The following is a 22,118-nucleotide window of genomic DNA, read 5'->3' as shown; positions in this document are numbered from 1 at the left end:
CTCCAATGGCAGAACTGGGACATGTTTTAAGGAGCTACTTAAGTGGGTGCCACAATATGTGCTGCAGGCCCATTAGCTGCATTTGGTTAACAGGCCCTGGGCATATGGCATTAAAATCTTCAAGGGACTTATAAGTAAATTAAATATGCCAATCAGGTGTAAACCATGTTTAGGGCAGTAAGCACAAGAACTTTATCACAGGTCAGAAGTTAAAAAGTGCCAAGAGTCATAGGGCCAACAAAAGCAAATTTCAGCAGAAAGCTGTAGGTGAGTGAGGCAGCGTTTAGGGGAAGACTACCCAAAGGTGGACAGGTCTAACAACCAGTGTGGAAGCCACATTGTTGAGTACTCCACGATTCTGTACACCGCACGGCGCCAAATGTTTCTTGAATAGACCTCTCTTAAGCTTTAAATTAAAAGCAAGCAACGGATCAGTAGACTGCACTCAGGCCGGGGGACAATGCAAGTGAAAATACACAATGAATCTCCATAAATAAGCAATGCCAGCATACACACAATCCAACAGTTAAGGAAGCTGACTCACTTCTCATGAAATGAAAAAGGGTATACCGAAGAGCTGAAGATTAAAAGGCTGTGTGCACATCATATATAAACCTGCAGAACATTCCACCATAGAAACTTCACTTTGGAGGACGTGTCTGTGAGCTCATCAAAACACCAGGCCACAGCATTTATAGCAGTGAAAATGGCATCAGGATTAACTTTGAAAAAGCTTTATGAGAAATATTATGACCCAGAAGGCATTATTTCAATATATTTTGTGCCAAACTCTGAGTTTAGGCATGATTCATTCACAGAGAGAGGAAACTTCTTTGAAAGCATCTTCAGTTCAGGTACGTTCAGTGTTTTGCCACATTTTTCCTGCTTATGATAAATGATTTGATGTGTATAATAAGCACCTACACTTTTTAAAATAAAATTGTCAGTATTATAATATGTTGATGGCGTGAATATTGTTTCTTTATTCGACCTACCGAAGACAGATCATAGAAGGTGCACATTATATCAACCAACATTAAAACCAGACTCCTTTTAAAAAAATAATTATAATAAAAACACAATTTTGGTTTAAAATACAAAAGATTGCAGGCAAAACAATGGTTTGATTGTAGCTAAAGTGGCAGTGCGCAAGTAAACTAAAACGAAGCAGGTATGATCCAATGACATTAAATATCAGAATCGGTCTTGTAAACAGGTTAGCAGCCACAATAAGCATTATAGCAGCAATACAAATACAATAAATACAGTAGCTGATAAAATGCAAAAATATTAAAACAACATACGCCTTCTTTTTGCTAAAGTGTATTTCAGAAAACTTGCAACAGCAAAGCAAACGTCACAGTCATTAAGTCGCAGGAGAAAATACAAGGCTGCTTTGCATTTAGAAAATGTATACCTAGTTAGGAGTGGAGGCAAAAATGTCCTAGCGAATGGAAGGTAAAATTGACAAAAAAACACAAAATATAACTCAAATGTTCATCACAAGGGCAAGTAGTAATAGTTTCAGGAGAATACTGGCCCAAGGGGAAACATATCAACCAGCGAAATTACCCCAGACTAAATCTTGTCTGCAAATTCCTTTCGTAAACATTATTCACATATAAAAGATACGGGGCAATAGAGGGAGGTTCTTGAATAAGGCAATAATCTCTGACAGTGGGTTTGGACACTTCAGACAATTCCCTAACGGAGTCTTTGTGCTTTCGGAAGCTATCCAACACTCTTTGTCGGTTCTCTTTGCAAATTGATTCTGGGTGCTCAAACAGTAAGGTAAAACCAAGTTCCATGAAGGAAGTTTTGATGTATTGGAGCCAAGGAATAGAGAGGCTTCGGGAATCACTTAAACACTCTCTAATAATTGCCCGGTTTAACGCAGCTTCTTCGTTTGCCCAGATAGAACACCAAGTGACTAGAGATGCTGCAATTGAATTGAATTGATAGCGTTAATAAATATCTAAAGCCAAAAGCCCTTCTTTTTGTGGGGGAATCACCCCACAGGAAAAGGTTTTTGCAGGACGTATCTCCTACATAAATATAGACGCATAATTACAAGCCCGTATCGCCACCGGAACGTCACTTTTCATACATTTTCTGTGGTAATAAGGGCTCCGCCTTATTTACGAAGCAGTGTGAAAATACATAATGTGGCTTAAAGCAGTCTTGTAAATAAGGCCCCCTTTCACGCTACACTTATCATGAAAGTGGTGGGCAATGGGTGTTGCGATGGGCGTTCCACCACAACACCTAATGCTCTTTGACGCTGCCCCATATTTGCAGGAATGGGACAGCGCCAAAGATAGAACCAGGAAATACCTGGTTTCAAACAGGCAATATGATGAGAAAGGTTTAATTTCTCCTAGTATTTTGCTTGTTCCATTTGTGCTGCATTCTGCAGCACACATTGAAACAGCCTGTAAAGATTGGTAATGTGCAGGCAGTGGTCTCTTCCTACACATAAACAATCCCCCATGCAACGCTGGCACCCTTTCAACATGGCAGAAGGGTGCTTGATTTGGCGCAGGCCACTTTGCTTGAAAATATGCCCCGTAATTTTGCAATGAACTTCTAACAACGTTGTCTCTAAAATGAAACTTCACTCAACCCTATTTTAGAATCTTGAATTCTATGATAGTTTTCAATTAGCTCGCATCCAACATATTTCTTGTATGCGATTATAATCATAATCTTCATTTGTACTTTGCACTTTTCTTACAGAATGATTGTTGGAAACCAAACATTTTCTAAGAAGAGAATATATTTTCACAGCTAGCATTTTTCAACACTCAAACTATTGATACAAGTGCTTTGAAAGTGATTTTTTGTTTTGGGGGTTGTTAGTTTTATAATTATTTGCACTATGTTCTGGGATTACTGTTTGGTTGAAATAAAAAATTTTTTTATAAAGAAAGTTCTTTTTTACCGTGAAAATGAGCAACTATTGTTTGCAGAAATGGGCGAAGCAGAGTGTGTAGGCAAACACTGTGCCACAACAAGATCTCTGGACATTAATGCTGTTTGTGAACATATGGTTTTCCCCTATCGTCTATCTAGCTCTTCTTGTGTTTAGTATCAATGTGCCAACAGACCTATCTTCCCGGAACCAGCACTTTTTATACGCACACCACATCAGCATTCTCATCCTCCTTCAAGTCACATTTCAACCCTACAAAAAGCCTGCAGAGCCTTCTTGAGAGGCGGGGAACTGTGTTTTTCTTTCATGTCTAAGTGATATATATGTTCCTTCAGCATCTACTGGCATTGCTAACCTCTAACTATCCTACCTTTACCGTGTGGCTCCCAGAAAATTGTCTGTAAATATTTTTAGGGTTTGTTATTTGGGTCTTTCTGTTACAAATAAATGGAGAACTATAGCCTCATACATTAGATACATGCCTCATACCTTCTTAAACCTAAACATGGAAAACCTTGATGAAGGTATAGCCAAATAAAATATTACCATTCACAAGCATGGTGCATGAACTCAGAATTCCACTTCAAATCTAGTGGTTGTACTTACAAAAAAGGAAAATGTAGATTCTCCCAGTTTAGTGTTAGGAGTGTGTGAATTGTATGACAGGCACAGAGCCTAGCATTATGCGTACCAACGTTTAATGCTTACCACTTACCTGCTTTAAAAGAATACATCAGCATTCCAAAAAAAGAATAGCAAAATCACCTGTATAAACCCTTATATGTAACATAGGTCATAGCTCTCTATGACAGTCTTATAAACCTGGAGTCACATGTTACATTGCAGTGATTGTGCCAAATGATAATATTGATGTTCTTCTGAGCTTAAATCATTATATAGGAGGTTATCACGATGGGGATGTCTCCTTTGTGACTCTCTGGAGTTTCATAGGATTCTGCAATAAATAAATACATAGACAGAATAAAGTATTTTAATCATTCAAAGACTACCAAGCAATGATTAAAATGAATTTTGTTTTGCTTCGTTTTGTGTGGTTATAGCATTGTCAATTGTGCCTACTATGTTTGCATTAAGGGATAGTTTTATGGCAGTGGTCACATTAAGAGCACCCATTGATTCTGAATTTTAAAGATAATAATGCAATATATATTCAATCTGATGTGTTTACTTTTAACCAGGAGATGTGGAAGGGGATGACCTGATCAAGTATGGTGGAACAGTAATAAATTCTTCACTTTTGCCAGCCTGTGAATCTTTCAAAAACATCACCATAGTAGATTTTTTGGACAGTAATCTAAAATGTTTTGATCAATGGTTGAAGAAGGAGCTTGGGACAAACGTTCCAAGTGAACTTGAAAAAAAAGACAGGTAAGATTATTGTGTGAACTCTATTTGTGTCCTACATTTCTTGTCTTTTGAAAGTACTTAGCTTATTTGCAGGATACTGGAGACTGTTATGAGGCCAGTGCAACAATCCTGAGAAGCATTACTACTATTTACTATTTCTACTTGTTCACAAAAAAGCAAAGGCTGCAATGTTCTTCCCAAGTTGGAAAAGTGTAAATTATGTTGGGTTGCTCACAACTAAAGTAAAATCAAGGTATGTTTTCATAAACGAAATGCTCAAGAGCAAAAATCACCAACTAGTGTTTACACAAATGATTATAACAGCACTGAAGCATACAAAAATGGAAAGCTCCATGAACTATGGGTAGGCCAATAGTTTGGAAATACATGAATCAAGTCTATGTTATTCAAGATTTGAAACTCTGTGGAGATTGGCATATTTAGGTTTTTTCTTTCAATGGAAGCAGACTATGTTACTTTTAGAAGCATTACTTTTTAAGTAATGTACATCAGAAAATTGTTACAGTGCCTCCAGTAGATTACTCTTAGGAATAAGATCCAGGATCACTATGTCATTTGCATAAAGGAGACATGAGACTGGCCATACCCCAATATTTGGTGGAAAACCTGTGCTTTGTGATAGGGAGGCAGGCAAATCCTAAATATATAACGAAAAAAAGCAGCGGGGCAAGTAAGCAGCCTTGTTTGAAGCCATTTGAATTGAAGACCATGATCGCCCCCTAGTAGTTACCTGCACCAGGTCGGGGGAGGAATGGAGGGCAATAATTAGGTGCAATAGGGTACTGGCATGCCAAGGTCCAACAGCTTTTTCCATAGCACCTGGCAATCCACGTTATCAAAAGTAGTGAAAAAATCCATAAATGCAGCATATATCACACCACCTATGTCAAGGCTCCCCGTCCGACTGCCCGTACGGCACACTGTGTGGCCGTAATCTATCGCAGTCGGATTGGGGGATGCAGATTGGGCTATGCTTTTTCCCGATGTGAACGCCCTGCAGTGTTCAGAGAGATCACTGTGGGTGAGTGTTAAAAACGCTGAAGTTGGCGGTCTAGTCATTGCAGCCTTTCAAGGCGTGAGGACAGCTGCTCAGCAGTGAAGTGCGTTGGCAGCGTTCGAAGCCCCACACTTCACCAACGGTTTGAGAGAGAGAGAGAGAGAGCACAGGAATATTCTTAGTCAGTCAGGGGTTAGTGTAGTTCACAATCATTGTAGAATCAGTTTAGGGTAGCTAGCGTCTCGTGTGCGTCGTGGAGTTAGATAGGCTCTTAAAATATTTCTTAAATAGGAGTAGAGTGTAAATTTTGGAGAGAAATATTCATAGAGAATTAGTTCCACTGACATGTTCACCTCTCGGAGGTCCGCATCAAGGAGTAGAATCCAGTCATCTTAACCGCAAGTACCTGACAGAAAAAAGATAACTTTTTTGTTATAAGAATTATTAGGATACAGTCTGATCATTTCAATTTTGAGTATGGTTCTGGATACCTCAGTAGTTATAAGTGAAAGGTATTAAAAGACACACGGAAGAGAGGCTAATCCTTCACAGAAGTGGGGTAAGCAAATGCATTAGTTAAGGGAAAAAAAACAGTGTAAAAGAATAAGTCAGAGAAGCATATTTAATTGATGTGGTTTAATGGCAGTTTGCATAGAAGTGTTACGCCAGAAGAAGCAACTGTGGGTGCCTAGCGGTGCATAAGTGAATCCAAAAGCAAGGCAGTCTCTTCCTGGTCCCTTTCCCCCGTAGGGTTCATGCAAGAGCCTGTAACTAGAGAACTCATGTGGAGGTCTGCGGGGGGAATTTGGGAACTCGCAATATTCTGCTCCTGTGAGTATACTGCGGACAGTGAGTATACCAGTTGGGCCTTGACAGAGTGAAGTGCCCAAGTAGTGAACTCACCCGACCATAATGGCTGAAGGTTATGATTTGAAGAGTCTGTGGAAAATTCTAGAAGTAATACATCAAATGTTAATGGCGGTTAGAGAGGAGAATAAGGCCCTGAAGACTTAAATGGATGCCTCTAGGAGGGAAACCTTAGAATTGGCAGTCAAGTTGAAGAATGAGGGTTCAGGAACAAAATGTCACCCTTCCCCTTCTAGTTCAGCTACGATAAGTACCAATGCAGTCCTGAATTCAGGGAGTACCACACAAGTAGTGCATTCCTTGGCCCCAGTCATTCCCTTAGCTCCAACAGAACATTTTAGAAGAGATCCCCAAAAGGCTCAGATCTTCCTCACTCGGTGTTCATTACATTTCATGTGCTGTTCAACCTCTTTCCTGATGCACAATCTCAAATCGCTTTTATCCTCTCCTATTTCAGTGGAGATGCGATTCATGGTCGATGCCGTTGGTTACACAAGATGACCCAATGCTATATGATTATGAAGAGTTCAAAAAATAATTTTTGCAAATCTTTGATCAAAGAAAGGTGGTACAGGCAACGGATAACAAATTGCTGGAATTAAGACTAGGAAATCATGAGCTGCTGACTTATTTAGCGCAATTCAATTAATTAGTGGTAGAGACCGAGTGGCCCGCATGCAAGAGAGCAGCTTTATTTTATAGAGGTTTGAAGGATAAACTGAAGGATGCCTTGGCTCAAATCACTAATCGTCCCACTGAGGTGTCAGCTTTGATAGACCTAGTCCTGGAAATCAATTATCGCTTCCCGGAGAGAAAAGGAGAGAAAAGAAGAGAATTTCTCACAAGTATTCCTAGATTCAATCAAGGAAGAAACAGACTTCACAAAAACGTCGGAGAAAGAATCGGGAGTCAAACCAATGCAAATTGCTACAATTAGGAGTCCCTTTTCCAAGGAAGAGAAGCGAAAAAGAAGATTAAATAATCTCTGTCTCTATTGTGGCATAGTGGGCATTTGTTAAAAGCTGCCCAAAAAAGCCAAAGCTCTACAAGAAGGAAAACTCACAGCACCACCAGTAGGAGGAGTTGGACTGGTGGATAGGAATGAGAAAACAGCTCCAAATTGCGAATACGTTACAGTCTTCGGCTCCTCATCTGGTCTTAACTATGACCTTGAAGTTTAGAGAAAAGTCTCTTCTGGGAGTCACCATGATGTTGGATTCTGGGGCCACTAGGAATTTTTTCAACATTAAATCTGCCTCCAATGTCGGCTTAGAAGGAATTCAAAGGGTCAGAAGCAGTAAGGGCAGTTGATGGAACAAATTTATCTTCAGGACCAATTGTGAGCTACACTGAGCCCGTCGTATTAATTACTTCGGAGGGTCATCGTGACGACATACAATTTAATCTTATCGACGCCCCCCAATTCCAACTCATTTTGGGACTACCATGGTTAACAGAACATAACCCAACAATAAATTGGAGCGAGAAAACCGTGGTGTTAGACTCTGACTATTGCACTGAACATTGCTATCATGAAAAAGTGGAAAAGAAGAAAGAGAGTCCAGCCTCTCGGTTGTGTGAGAACAAGCTAATGGTGTGTACCGCTCAAACTGCAAAACTCCCGGAAGAATATCAAGAATTCGCCGATGTGTTCAATGAAACTGAGGCAAAAGAACTACCGCCCCATCGGTCTTATGATTGTAAAATTGATCTGGAACCAGGAGTTAATCTACCGTGCAGCAGAATTTACGCTCTCACTGAAAAGGAAAACCAGTATTTGAAGGACTATTTGCAAAAACGTTTGGAAAATGATTTCATCCGACCTTCACAGTCTCCAGTCTCTTCACCACTCTTCTTCATTCCCAAAAAGGATAGCGAATTAAGATCTTGTATTGACTATCGTTATCCCTTACCTTTAATTTCAATTGTACTGGATCAACTGAAAGGTGCAAAGATTTTTACAAAATTAGATTTGCGGGGAGCGTACCATCTTATCAGAGTGCGTGAAGGAGACGAGTGTAAAACGGCCTTCAGAACCAAATGTGGAATATTCAAATATCAGGAATTGCCATATGGTCTCTGCAAAGCCCCAGCGGCATTCCAATACTTTATCAACGACGTTCTAAAGGAATTTATTGATCAATGTGCAATTGTGTATATTGACGATATTTTGATTTAGTCATCAACTGAAGAGGAGCATCAGTTACAGGTCAAAATAATTTTACAGTGTCTAAGAGGAAACAGTTTGCACGCAAAGTTAGAGAAATGTGCCTTTGGAGTAAGATCAGTGGATTTCTTAGGATTCATCATCGCTCCAGAGGGTCTGACTATGGACAAGAAAAAGATTGAAGCAGTACTTGAATGGCCTCCTCTAGAAACAGTGAAGGAAGTACAAAGCTTTATTGGATTTGCCAATCTCCACAGGAGGTTCATTAAGGATTTTTCTCATAAGGTCATACCAATCACCAGACTTTTTAAAAAGGGAACTCCTTTCCAATCGACAACTGGGGCAGAAGAAGCCTTTCAGTCTTCAAAGAAAAGTTTCACCTCAGCACCAGTTTTGTTACATGCTGATCCTAGTCAACCCTTTTACATAGAAACTGATGCTTCAGAGCAAGCTATCGAAGGAGACTTGTCACAACATCATAAAAATACCTTACAGTTGCATCCAATCGCTATCGTTCAAGGAAACTGCTCCCAGCGGCAATCAATACCACCATATTGGCCATCAAGGATGCCTTTCAGGAGTGGAGACATTATCTTTTAGGGGCAAAGCATGCAGTGACAGTATTTACGGCTCACAGAAATGTGCAATTTTGAAAATCACAGAATCCTGAATTCTCGACAACTACGATGGTCCCTATACTTTGCTGACTACAACTTTGACATCACACATCGACCGGGCAAGAATAATGGAAAGGCGGATGCCTTATCCAGAATTGATACTGAAGGGAAGAAAACATGTTTGGAGGAGCTGCGAATCATCCCTGGAAACAAAATAATGGGGGCTACTGTGCAGGAATCAATAGAACAAAAGATCAGGAAAGAAATGAAGCTTGAGGAAATGCGAAACTGGGTTGAAGAGGGTCCTGAGAGAGAGATTCGCCAGCATTTGCCTTACCATGCAGAAACTTTGTATTTGCCAACTCCAACATTGTTTGACTGCCATGACAGTCCTTTGGCCAGTCATCCAGGAATTCATTGTACTGAAGAATTACTTAAGAGACAATTTTGGTGGCCTAGCATGACAAAATATACTCAACAATATGTGGGAGGATGCAAGACTTGTGAACAAGGTTCGGCATGCCCCTCATGGGCTGTTACAACCATTACCCACTTCTCCACACCCATGGCACACTGTCACCATGGATCTGATTGTGTATTTGCCCTTCAGTCAGGGATACAGTTCAATATTAGTAATGGTGGATGCTTTCTCTAAGATGGCTCACTTTGTCACCTCAAAGGGAAATCCAAATGCCAAACAGTTAGCTGTACAGTTCAATCAGCATTTGATTAAGATTCATGGAATCTCTAAGATTATGATTACTAATCGAGGTTCTCAATTCTTATTCCATTATTGGAAAGCCTTTACTAGAAAGCTGGGCATAGAAACTAGGAAGTCCACGATTTTCCACCCACAAACTGATGGTCATATGGAGAGAACCAATCAGGAATTAGAAAAATACTTACGGTTGTTTCTGTTAGATCTGGAAGGTAATTAGCCAGATCTCCATTGGGCAGCTGAGTTCGCACACAACGCTAAAAATGCTTCCATGGGATTTTCCCCTTTTTATTTAGATAGTGGGCAGCGCCAGAACTTTTCTGTAGCATTTCAAGAGGTGACGGTGCCGCCGCACAAGATCTAGTTCAACATCTAACAAAAGTTCAAGAATCAGCAACTAGAAATTTGGCTCTAGCGAAAGAATGTTTTAAATGATATTGTTGATGACAACACTAACAATATCTCAAATGATGTCATCAAATACACGATAACAGCAGTGATAACACCATAGTCAAATCCAACATAGAGCTACTGAGGGGGCGTGGTCTGCCCATGAGTGAAGATGGCCACATTAGCTGTGAGCTCTGCTCCAAGACTGGCCTGAGTGGAGGCAGAGGCCTTCCAGGCAATACTGGGGCTCACCATGTACTTCTTTCCTCTTCCCCAGACCATTGGATGACAGCGGGGTACCAAGGGCCAACAACGATAGCGGAATGTCCGGGCGGATTCACTCAAGCAGCCAGGAGTGAGTGCTGGGCCTGGAGTCCTGGAGGAAGCTGCGGCCCTTGCTCAGAGGACTGACATTGCCACTTAATTCCAGAGCCTGGACACCGAGGGCTTGGCCTTGGTATCACGAAAAGGTGCTCCACCTAGGACCTAGGTGCTTATGAACCTAGCCCTCGGTGATGCCCTCCCTTCTAAACAACAGGAAGTGTCAGGGTCCCTTCTGGTCCTGTGTTCACTACAAGGCACAACCATGGGACTGGACCTCCTTGGTGGCCGGACAGGTACAGGTATAGGCAGGTCCCCTTGAGCACCAGCATTGGCCTGGAGGCATTATTGCAGCGCTGACTTTGACCCTTGGAGAAAGAAGCGGCTACATCCCTCACCCCTGGACACAGCAACCAGTGGTGCTCCCTCTGCCTCCTCTGCGAATGCACACCCAGGGCCTCCAAGCTCAGGGTAAGGTTGCCAGCTGTGAAGGCACACCTCCGGGCATGCACACAGCCCTGAACCATGTCAGGGGCCGGGCCAACACCAGGTAGAACACTGGAGACACTCATTAATGAGGGCCACTGCACAAAAAGAGAGTTGAGGAATGGGACCAGGGGGGGCGTAATGGCCAGCAGATTCCCACCCTCCCTCAGATTGATACCCATGCTGCACCAGACAGCAGAGGGAAAATCACAAGCGGATCACAGAACCATAGCAGAGATCAGGGTAGGTCAACTCGTACCCATGAAGACAAGGCCTCGGCCCTTCAGACTGTACCTGCCTTCATCCATGAGCAACACAGAGACAAATCCTGTTCCCCCTCTAAAGCCCACCTCAGAAGCAGAATGAGGGGGAAAGGAACTATGCAGTGTCCTCAGACCAGAGACAACCCTGTGAGCTGATTTCCCATTCTGCACCTATATCTATACGGTAACTCCATTGTTTCCTGTATGTACCCTTCACCTCACTCTTCATACCTGCCCGCTTGGATGTATCTAAGGCAGTATTGGAACTGAAATGTTGTGATTGGCAGTGTGATATAGCCATAAATTAACCATTTGGTAGACGGTGACTCAGCTATTGTGAAAGGTAACTTCTGTAATTTTTCAATGAGCAGCATGATGTACCTTGCATCCCTGCGTGCCATAGTCAACTGTCTGTCGGTCAGATTGTAAACCGAGAACAAACTTGTGCTGTTGATGTGCAATGATTGCAGCGTCCAGCTTAAAAGCATAATGGAGCACAATTGAGATTGCCCATGTTGTAGAATGGACAAATCTTGTTCCATTATGTCAATTGCCAAGGACACAATGTTGCCCAGTGAATAAATACATGAAGAAAGTGTGGGCATACCATTGTCTACCACAGCCAGGGCCTTTTCTAGGTTAATCATATCAATTTCACGTAATATCTCAGCAGCATCCTGTTGGGAGACATTCCACAATTCATTGTAGATGAAATATAAGAAGCATTTCCTACTTGGTTTCCTGGGACCTAACAAGAAATCCCTGAGCTCCATGTTGTCAGCTACAAGGGACAAGTGCTGTTTCACCTGTTGTAGTGTTGAGGTTTTTAGCCATTCTAGGCACCACTTCCCAACACTACAAGAAGTCACTACCCCTGGGTCGTCTGTGTGTACATAGCATGGGTCAGACCAGTGGATACTAAACCCTCTAGTGGTACCCTTGAATCTTGTTTGACACCTATTTGTGTTGATGGGCCAAACCAACAATCCCTTCCAATCGGGAGATGAAGAATTGAATATACCATTCTGTATCGTTATACCCAGTACCTCCTCACTAATCAGTGTATCATTAGATATACCTTCAATAGGTATGGGTAAGTGAGTGTGTGGTGTTTTCAGGTCTTTAATATTTGCAAACCCATAGCAGGTAGTTTGCTGCACTGTTCTGTTCAGGAATATCATCTGTAACGGTATGAGGCAAGCTCTAAAAAAAGCCTCTGTTCCCTTAACCTACCAATCTTTCGTCCCCCAGATGGATTTTGTGTCTATTGCATCCCTTCAATAGTCGAAACCTTTTATAGACAGTTGGGAGATGAAAGGTGCTGAATTAATGAGCTTGGTATTTGGCAGTATCATTTTCTTCGGAGTAGCATTTGTCTGTACTAGCTTATAGTAGTATGACATTGCGTCGGATGTATTAAACCTTGAAAAGTATGCACATTTCTGTGCAAATGTGGCAGAACTAACTTTTGGTGATGTCAGGCAATGTTCCCATTGATGATAAGTGTTTACAATGCGTGGAACACTAGCTCTGTGCAAAAAGTGATGACCATAGTGCTAGTAACATTACATGCTGTCAAAGTCAGGTATATCTTCATACAATTCCCTGTAAGAAAATGCAGCAGATTGTCAAAATCTGAGAGCATAGTATTTACAGTTTCAATGTCCCAATCATCAGAGAGTGTACTCGTGGTAATGAAATCAATCATTGAAATTGCAAACACGTGTGGAATTGTTAAATGTTCAGTAGGACCAAATTATTATATGAAACTTTATCCCCAACTATACCATCTGCTAATGGAATTGCTGAAATTTTCACTAGGGACCACCTTTCTGTTCACAGTGTGATAACATATGAGGTTTCAGGACCAATTTCACAGGTTGTACTGTAGAGCATTGCGGGAGGTAATGTCCATTCAGTAGTAGGAAAAATCCAAATCCAAATCCAAATTAAAAGGAACATGATCCCTAATGCAAGCCAAAGATACAGCCAAGGGGACACAAAGTAAGTCTTTTTCAGCCAGATATAGAATTGCCAAAGTTTTTCTTTTTTAGAGATATGTGGAGTTTGCTCAGGTTCACTTGGATCTGAAGAAAAGTCATCGAAGTTGATGAAGTAGCCAGCCGCAGTTCGATCTATCTTTGGTAGCTCAGCAGTGTTTGTAGAACTGGCAGTTGCTTCTTGTGAAGACATATTGATGTAAAGTTCATTATTGGGCCTAATTGCAACTTACTTTTCAGTTTTATTTAGATCTTGTTCAATTTTAACAGGTAGAATTCATACTCCGTTATTGGCTACTCCGCTATCTTGTGCAGAGGAATCTTGGAACGTTATTATTGTTTCCATCTGACCTTCCTGTATAATAGCGAGAAGAGATCTGTGGCTAATCAGGACCCCACGCAGCCTGATGTTAAGAATCAGCCACCTAGTGTGGTTTGAGCAGATCAATGGAGACAACTCTTTTTTCTTTTTTGCCGGCAAGTGGCGGAAGAAATACTGTTCTTGTTCCTTGAACCGCCAGGTCAGGTACATGTTTTCTGTTGGATGGCCCAAACTCCTTCTTGCCCACGATCCTTTCAGGGACCAGGTCCACAACCTTTGTGACCTAGACAGGCCTTGCCGAAACCTTTTTCACTTCCCCAGTGGCAGTGAGTTTTATTTGGACATTGCTTTGTAATGCCCGGAATTCATTGAGTTCCTGTAAAACATCCAAAAGATTATTCAATGCAAATGGTTTTACATCCACCACTGTGCTGGCACAATCGAGGTCAGGTACCCACATTCTTGTCCCAAACAGGATCTCAAAGGGGGTACGTCCTCTCAAAGATTTTCTTGGCATATTATTCACTGCCCTCTGAACCCCTTATAGGTGATTGACCCAACTACCACCTCCACCTAACACCCTTGCTGTTAAGGATTGCTTTAGGTCCCGGTTTTTCCTCTCCACTACCGAATTTCCCTTGGGATGGTAGGGGGAGGACCATACTTTCCATGGCTTCCTTGTAAACCCGAGAGAAAAACGCATGGCCACGGTCAGAATGTAACGTGCCAATTGCGTATGTCCTGAAGAAGACTCGCAAATCCCTTATAACAGTTTGAGCATCAGCCGAGCGCTGATGCCAAACCTATAGAAGTCTAGAACATGAACCTACTGCCACCAAGATGTGTTTGGTATAAGTCTATCCCCCACTCCTGGAATTTTGATCATGTGGTGTGTTTTGCGCATCTAATTTCTAGGAATATTTGAGTGGAAAGCCTTTCGGGATGGCAGCAGTTCACACTGTCGCCTTGGCGGCTTCATCAGCCAGTGAACTCCCTTCAACCTGTACACCAACATGCTGGTGACTCAAGGCATGAATAACTTGAGCTGTGGCAGGCATGCTTTCAGCTTTGCCACTTGCTCCCGTACAATTTATGTTTAATTGTTCAACCCTTGGAATCTCTAAGCCCACTCTGGCCTCAATAATGAAGATATTCATTGTAAGACTGAACACAGTAAAACAAATCGCACACTATCAGTGTGGGGAGTTCCCGATCCGCATGCTGTAGTGCCAATATCAGGGCTTTCAGCTCTGCCAACTGCGCTTTACAATCTCCTAGAAATTGCGTAGTCGTATTGCTGGGATAGAACTTACCATCCCGCATACGGCCCTTCACTATAGCACATGCTACATAATATTGCTGTTTACTTCCTATGGCGGGCTGAGCAGATCCATCAGTGTAAATGATATTTCTCTAGAGGCAAGATTTCATTTGAGAGAGGGTATTCTTGTTCGTACTGCAGGAACGATTGTGTTTTTAATGTACAATCATATCTGTAATCTACATCTGTTGCAGTGAGAGAATTAGCCCATTGTATCCATTGTGGATGCAATGCTTTCGCATTTGGAATGCTCGCTTTGGTAACAGCCTCTAAAGTTGGTACCGGAGTTACAACAATAATGCGTTCACTTGTGCTATTGCTCTTTCTCATACTAGAGCAGTGTGTACTGCGGTCAGTATTTGTTCTGTTGCTGCAAATCGCATTTCAGCATTTGTGTATAAATGTGATTTGTATGCAATTGGGACTGTCTCACCTTCATTGAAAGTGGGATAAGTATATCCTGATCACCAACTTTGTGGAATTTACATGTGTGTGCAAATGTTTAGATGCTATCATGTCAACCTGAACTGAACGTAGAGTATCCATGTGCTGTTGGGTCCACTGATGTGGTTTGAAATCCGGTCTGATTAAGTCATAGAAAGGTTTTTACTTTTTCTGCATAATATAGAATGTATGCTCTGCCACAATCTAGAAATCCTAAAATGGATTGCAATCCTTTGAGAGTCTTTGGAGGTTGGAGCAGCGTGCACTTTTCTAAAAAGTTGGATGCCAGGCTCTTGCCTTCACTTGATAGCTCACATCCCAAAAAAAGGACATTGAGATGGGCAATTTTAGATTTTTTCAAATTACCTTTGTAGCCCAAATTGGCGAATCCCTCGATTATGTTGTTCACCCTGCTCAAGTGTTCAAGTAATTCATCGTCTGTCAGATAGATTTAATCTACATAGGACACAGCCTCCTCATCACATGTTTGTAATATTTCCAACACTCCTGTCGAGAAAAGCCCCGGGCTGTTCTTATACCCTGGAGACCAATGAAGGAAGTGACTCTGAGTGCCAAGGGCGGAAAATGCTGTCAAATATCTGCTTTCTGGAGCTCCATTTTGGCAGAAGAATCCATTCAAGATATGTAATGTCGCTTTCTATTTCTTCCGTACAATGTTATTCATTAATGCGGCACTGTGTGCATTCTGAACTGCAAATGTTCATGTGCATGTCAGTAATCAGAAACTAGACCATATGATTTCTCAGGTTTCATTCCTTGAAGCAAAGGGTGGGGTGCAAGTCTCAATTACACCTTGGTATTCAAGTTAGTCTTAGATTTCTTTGACCTGTCTTTTTGCATAGTTTTTTGTAGGGTACTGTCTCTGTGGATTAGGAGTAGATTTTAATGGGATTTTGTGGTGGGTAGACTCCACGTCCCACCCTACATGGTTGCAGTATAATGCCGGAGCTAGCACTAGCGCCCACTCCGGCGCGTATGAATGTTTTAAAGATTCTGGAACAAGGTCAGAAAAAGCAGGCAAAATGACGCTTTCCCCCTTTGGGCAATCCATCACAAACTCATGCGGCCAATACCTTTCTGCTAGCAGTATGTCATATCCATATGTTAAATTCTCCCCAATGAGACCTTTAACCTTGGGTGAGATGTTCCCTTCTATTTGAAGTTTAATTTCATACAGTCTATGCGGGACACTAACTCTGGTATCAGGTGTTTCCACCGTGATATGTCCATTCAATACTGCTGTCACCAGAAAATGTTCAGGTTCTGTTGAGCTATTGTTACTTCTGCCGTGCTGTCTAGCATCGTCAGAGCCCATTCTCCATTCAGAATCTGAGTCCTCAGTAACCTGGGTATGCCTAATCTTTAAGCCATCTACTTTCTGCTTTTTGAATTGAGGTTTTGCTTTAGGTTGCTCTTCCTGTTTGATAATATAATCTGAAGTGCTGTGTGTTTCCCTTTTTGTCTTTGGCCGATCTTCTTGCTTTTTTTCTGATCACCCGTCCCTTTCCGAGTTTTTAGATGAATCCTGGAAGGAATGTAAGGAACATGTATCAGTATCCTGATACCTATCAGGTTTCCTAATGTTATCACGATTCCCTATGTTGTATCTCTTTTCCGAGAACTCCCATTTGGGGAGACACACTCCTTGATCAGGAATTCTTTTCTGAATTGTTATTTTTAGAATTTTTGTTTTCCCATTTCTTTTTAGAGGAAGCAGGTGCTTGGTTCTAGTTGTCTTTGTCAGGACTACTCACCATTTGTGGCTTCCCGGCTTTGGTTCCTAAATTATCGCTACCTAATGCAGCATATGTTTCTTCAATTTTTTGGGGTAATTCTCGCTCCCTATTGATAGGAGCTGTTTCCTTTAGACGGCTGTGTATAGCCACTGCCTTCCTGTTTATGTTGCTCAGCATGATTGCAGAGACTTGGGCAAAATTACACATCAGTTTCATTCCCAAGTCCTGGGCAAGTCCTGCCCCGTACTCATTCTGTATTTGTTTCAATACATCAGTCATGACTGCTAAGGAAGGGGTACCATGTACCCTGACATAGACAGCAGCAAAGAGTGTTCCCCAAGTGGTACAATCCTCGATCAAGGGAACCATCCCCGTTGACAAGCAAATGGTTAGCATTCTGTGTTTTTCCTGTGGACCCGTATGGGGAAATACTGCTTCCAGCTGTGCGATTTTTTGCGCTATCCAGAACGGAATTTGCTCCCGTTTGGAAGAAATTGTCCCTATTACTGACTTTAGTGTCTGTGGGTTAATTGTAGGTGTGGTCTTGTGTGGACCAGTTAGAGCTTTTCTTACAGGTTGGACTGTTAATGTTCGCATGACAAACTGGACGATGTGTCTGTATAGCCTGAGTATGTCTTTTTATATTGTATGGACTTCATCCACTGGTAGTGTATCTGTCTTGGGATGTGGACTGTATGTCGCTAACACCGGCCAGGTCACTCCTTCTATGGTGAGCAGACTGAGTCTCACGACTGATGATGTGTGGGGAAGGGCGCCTTTAAACTATTTTCTATGTTGCTGGTACGTTAACAGGACTTCAATGTCTTTGCATGGAATGTATTCATCTTGGTTCAACTAGCATGTATGTGTGGAACAAATTAGTCACCAGATCTGTAGGTGGGAGCGGAACCCAAGAATAGAATACCTCTGATCCGAACACCTCGCGTGCCTCAATCACAAAGGTGACACAGCCACCTGTTGATGGTACGCCATGTTCTAACAATTTCATAGTAACTGCATGTCTACAGTTTTCTGTAATGTTAAGAGCATTAGCCAGTTCTTCTTCCCCCGAGCTATTCACGGGGTCAGTCATTTCTAAAAGAGAAGAAAAAAATTCAAGATGTAGGGATTTGTATAATGTGGGGAACTGTTTTATCCTTACAAGCTTGCAAAACCTTCAGCTAATATATAGAATATATCTGCTCAGCTGAGGCGGATTTCCCTTCCCACGTCAGACATCTCTGAAAGGTGTGAGTAGGGCTTTCTGAGAAAGCATGACTGAACTACTCAGATTTTCACTGTTAATATAAGAACCAAACTAAGGTTTGCGGTGCCATGTCGTGTAGTTCCTAGGAGTCCCCCAAGACCTGTGCATTTTGGATGACCTAAACTGAGGGCTTGGTGTCCCAACTGCTTCCGGACACCCCACAGGATATGTCAGCCGTTAGACCAGCTAGCTCCACAGTGCCACTACCACCCCTCTGTATTCTACAGTGGTGTAGGTAGTTTCTGGCAACCACTGAACATGACAACCCTGATTCCTCAGGGATCGTGGAAAACAGTACAGTACATTTCGCTCAGACACACATGCTTGCTTTCTCTAAAAGAATACACAAGATGGTGGTTAGGATGTTTCCATAAGAATTTATTGATCCAGCGACAACCTCGTGTAAATCATATGTGCTGTGACAATCAGGAGACAGAAGCATACAAAAGAGATTGCTAGTACCTATATAATAAATAGTAGATACATTTCTACCATAGTGCTAATAAGATGAACATGAGTAGTTCAGATAGACAGAAGCATATTCATAAAAATGCGTACCCTAAGTAATTTGCCTAAATGTACTTAGCTTAACCTGGATGTCTAGGTGTATATACGTATAGATATGTGTATCTGTAGCCAAGAAACCCCTAGGGAAGAAACAGCCGCCTCACCTGATGGTTTAGAACAAAGGACCCTGTCTCTGTGTCAAGGATAGCAACCCGCAAGGGATGTCAGACTACTCCCTGTCAAAGATTTCAGCGTGCAGGACCCCTTCTCAGCTTGGAAGGAATTCTCCTCTAATTTATAGGGGGGAGTGAGGGTCTTTTATATTAAAGTGGTCAATCCAGAGTTTTTTCTGGAGTTGAAATGTTTTTAAAACAATCATGAATGTTTTGAAAACAATCATAAATGTTTTGAAAACAATCACCAATGGTTTTCTAAACAAGTGCGATCATGCACAGCTGGCTGTTGGCCAAGGATGAAAAAAAGTGGTGACCATTATACAGAATAATTCTACCGTGCCTCGGGACATGTTTATGTATGTCAGGTACAGAGATTATGATAGAGTACTGAGATCCTGGTGTCGAAGAGACAGGAGCAAGCTACTAGGTAAAAGGTCACCTGTTTAGAATCGTTATTGTCACGTGGATGGCACAAATGTATGTAATAGGAATATACATGATAGGACTAGCCTAAAAGACATGACACTGGAATGTAGTGAAGTGATGTTCTGAAAGTGCCCTTGCCCCCTCCTGTGTGTCCTTGGTGGTCAGCTTGCTGCCCCTGCTCCCTTTCCCCTGCCTCTGTTGTTCATGTACGTGTCCCTGGATCCTCCCTTCTTTCATCAGCAGTCTATTGTGCTGCCACTGCCCCTTCCATTAGCCTGTCATTAATTTAGCTTTCTAGAGCACTAACTATAATTTCTGTGATGAAAGGAATCAACTCATTTTGTGCATTTTTAATAAAAACAAATGTTAGCATTCTAGTTATTGAAGGCGTGTGGGAAGCTGCAATAGCACACTGGCGAGTTAACTGACAGATTATTGCCAGTGTTGAAAGTGCATTTTTCTGTTTGCATGTCAGACTGTTTTACTGACATGGATGAAACATTAATTTGAGAACTCATGGAAAATAATATGCGTCCTCATTTTAGCTTTCTAGAGCACTAGCCATTATGTTTATGACAAAACAAATTCCCCAATGTTGCTCATTTCTAAAAAGAAATGCTGTTACATTTCAATATGTATGTATAAGACACACTTGTTATGGTTTGTTATTCATTCTAGTTCCATTGGAACCTTGCTTTGGAACCTCATGTATCTGATCAGCCAGTTGCACTGAGTCTCTCTGAAGATATCATCGCTCTATGTTGCTGTGCTGCAATTTAACATTAATTCATTTAAATTTCATTTGGATTACTGGATTCTTTCAAATGCCTTACGTTTTATAGCTTTGATTCCATTGAGATGGCTTCAGGTGTTGCACTGTTCTATCATAAAGGCACAATGTTAGCATTCTAGTTGTTCTTCAGAACACTGTGGGAGGCTGTAGTAGAACACTGGGATTTCCACTGTACTTAGCAGTCCATTGTGCTGTCACTGCCTCCTTTCACCTCCTTGTCTTCATTTTAGCTCTCTAGAGCACTAACCATAACTTAGACAAAACAAACTCCCGCATTTTGTGAATTTCTAAAGAAAATGCTTTACATTTTACAGCTTTAATAACTCCAGGTGTGTCACACTTTGTCATAAATACAAACACATACAAATAGCTGTGTTATAAGTAGATACATTATAAATTCAAATCTTACCTTCATATGTATTTATCTTCATGTTTTTCCCATTACGCAAGTGGTACGCTCCACCCCTGCTTTCCTAGTAGTATGTTCTACCCCTCTTCTCCTCCTTTGGTATCGCCTTAGAACCTTGGACACTGAAGCTTGCCTTAGAATGTTCGGGCACTGATCTTGCGGAGTTGGTGCCAGAGGACCAGTTAATAAAGAACTTTTCTTACTTCATGGAGTTTACTCAACAATTTGGCGACAAACGTTTTCGCCTGTACTGCGCTGGGGGCAGTGTCTGGTTCTCTCCCCTGTTGATTCCTGCATCACCGACTGATCCTGCCGCATATTGCCTCATCAATTCACACGCAAGTCTTTCCTGCTTTAATCCTGACATCGCGGTGAGTTCCGTGTTGGGAAGCACTGGCGTAGCTAGAGCTTCTGGCGCCCGGGGCTATCCCCCAGATTGCTGCCCATCGCAGGTAGCGGCGGGGAGGTGGGGGGGAATCTGGGGAAAAATGACGGCGAGCAGCACGGGTGGATTGGCAGGGTTTAACTTACGATGCCACTCTCTACTCCACTGCATAAGAAAGGGTGTGAAACTGCGGCGTAAGCATAGAGCAAACCTCAAAGGTCAAGACTCAGTTGATGAAGGTCCACCAGCACTAAAATGGTAGCTAAATGCATAAGTAAATGTATCCCTTCCTCCTCTTTACACCACTCCATACTTAACTGCTGCTGCAAGACCACAGCAGTAAAACCACCCGCTAGACATCAAGCACAACACTGAAACAACTCCCACTTACGTCACACTCTACACCCAGAGCAGAAAAACACTTTTACACCCTAAATGAGTGGGGGAAGAAGGCTGGACGTCTTCTGGCCTTGCAGGCTCACCAACAGGAAGTATCCTATGCTATACTGGATATACTGGCTACCCTCCACACAGACAGAACACCCTGAACATCTTGGAGGCATTCTGCTCTTACTATGCAGCCCTCTACACCTCAGAAACCGTTAGTCCTACTACTGTCATCGAACACTTTTTGACATAACATGTTCTACCTAATCTTTCCCCGACGCAACGGTCACAACTCAATCTCCCCATGACTGAGGACAGGGTCAGGGAAGTTATAAGGGGGAAGCCATACAACAAGGTATTACAACATGTAGGCATATGGCCCACTTTTCAAGCATGGGTGTGGAAGCTCTATACTCAGTCGACATCGAGGGTGACGTGTAATGGTTACGTATCTCCACCCTTCACTGTCCATAGGGGCACATGACAAGGGTGTCACCTCTTCCCATTGCTGTTTATCATAGCTTTAGAACCCTTGGCAATTGCTGTCCGTTATTCCTGCAACTTTCATGGCATAATGACACAGGGTGGGATACACGAAGTATCATTGTATGCGGAAGTCACCCTGGTTACCCTCTCAAACCTGACATCATCGCTTGATGCCATGACTTCACTGATATCAAGATTCGCAGGCCTCTCTAGCTACAAGATAAACTGGAACAAATGCAAAGTTTCCGTGGACACCCGATTCATTGAAGTACCTGAGTATTATGATATCAC

General features: G+C 42.1%; 1 protein-coding gene across 2 annotated transcripts in view; it reads left to right on the top strand.

Moving 5' to 3' along the window:
• Positions 1-540: 540 nt before the first annotated feature.
• Positions 541-22,118, top strand: part of LOC146861581 (indolethylamine N-methyltransferase-like) — a 49,023-nt gene continuing 27,445 nt past the window's right edge. Inside the window, exons 1-2 of one of the 2 annotated variants that reach the window (XM_085645971.1) lie at positions 541-854; positions 4,135-4,321. In XM_085645971.1, coding sequence (XP_085502097.1) covers positions 707-854; positions 4,135-4,321 — 335 coding nt within the window. In that variant the 5' untranslated portion in view covers positions 541-706. Of the gene's footprint in view, positions 855-4,131; positions 4,322-22,118 lie in introns of both variants that reach the window. The other variant, XM_085645970.1, reaches the window with a different exon arrangement.

Source organism: Triturus cristatus, chromosome 3_1, assembly GCF_964204655.1.
Source record: "Triturus cristatus chromosome 3_1, aTriCri1.1, whole genome shotgun sequence".
NCBI lineage: Eukaryota > Metazoa > Chordata > Amphibia > Caudata > Salamandridae > Triturus > Triturus cristatus.
The sequence above is the reverse complement of the archived record's forward strand: the minus strand, read 5'-3'. Positions and strand labels throughout refer to the sequence as shown.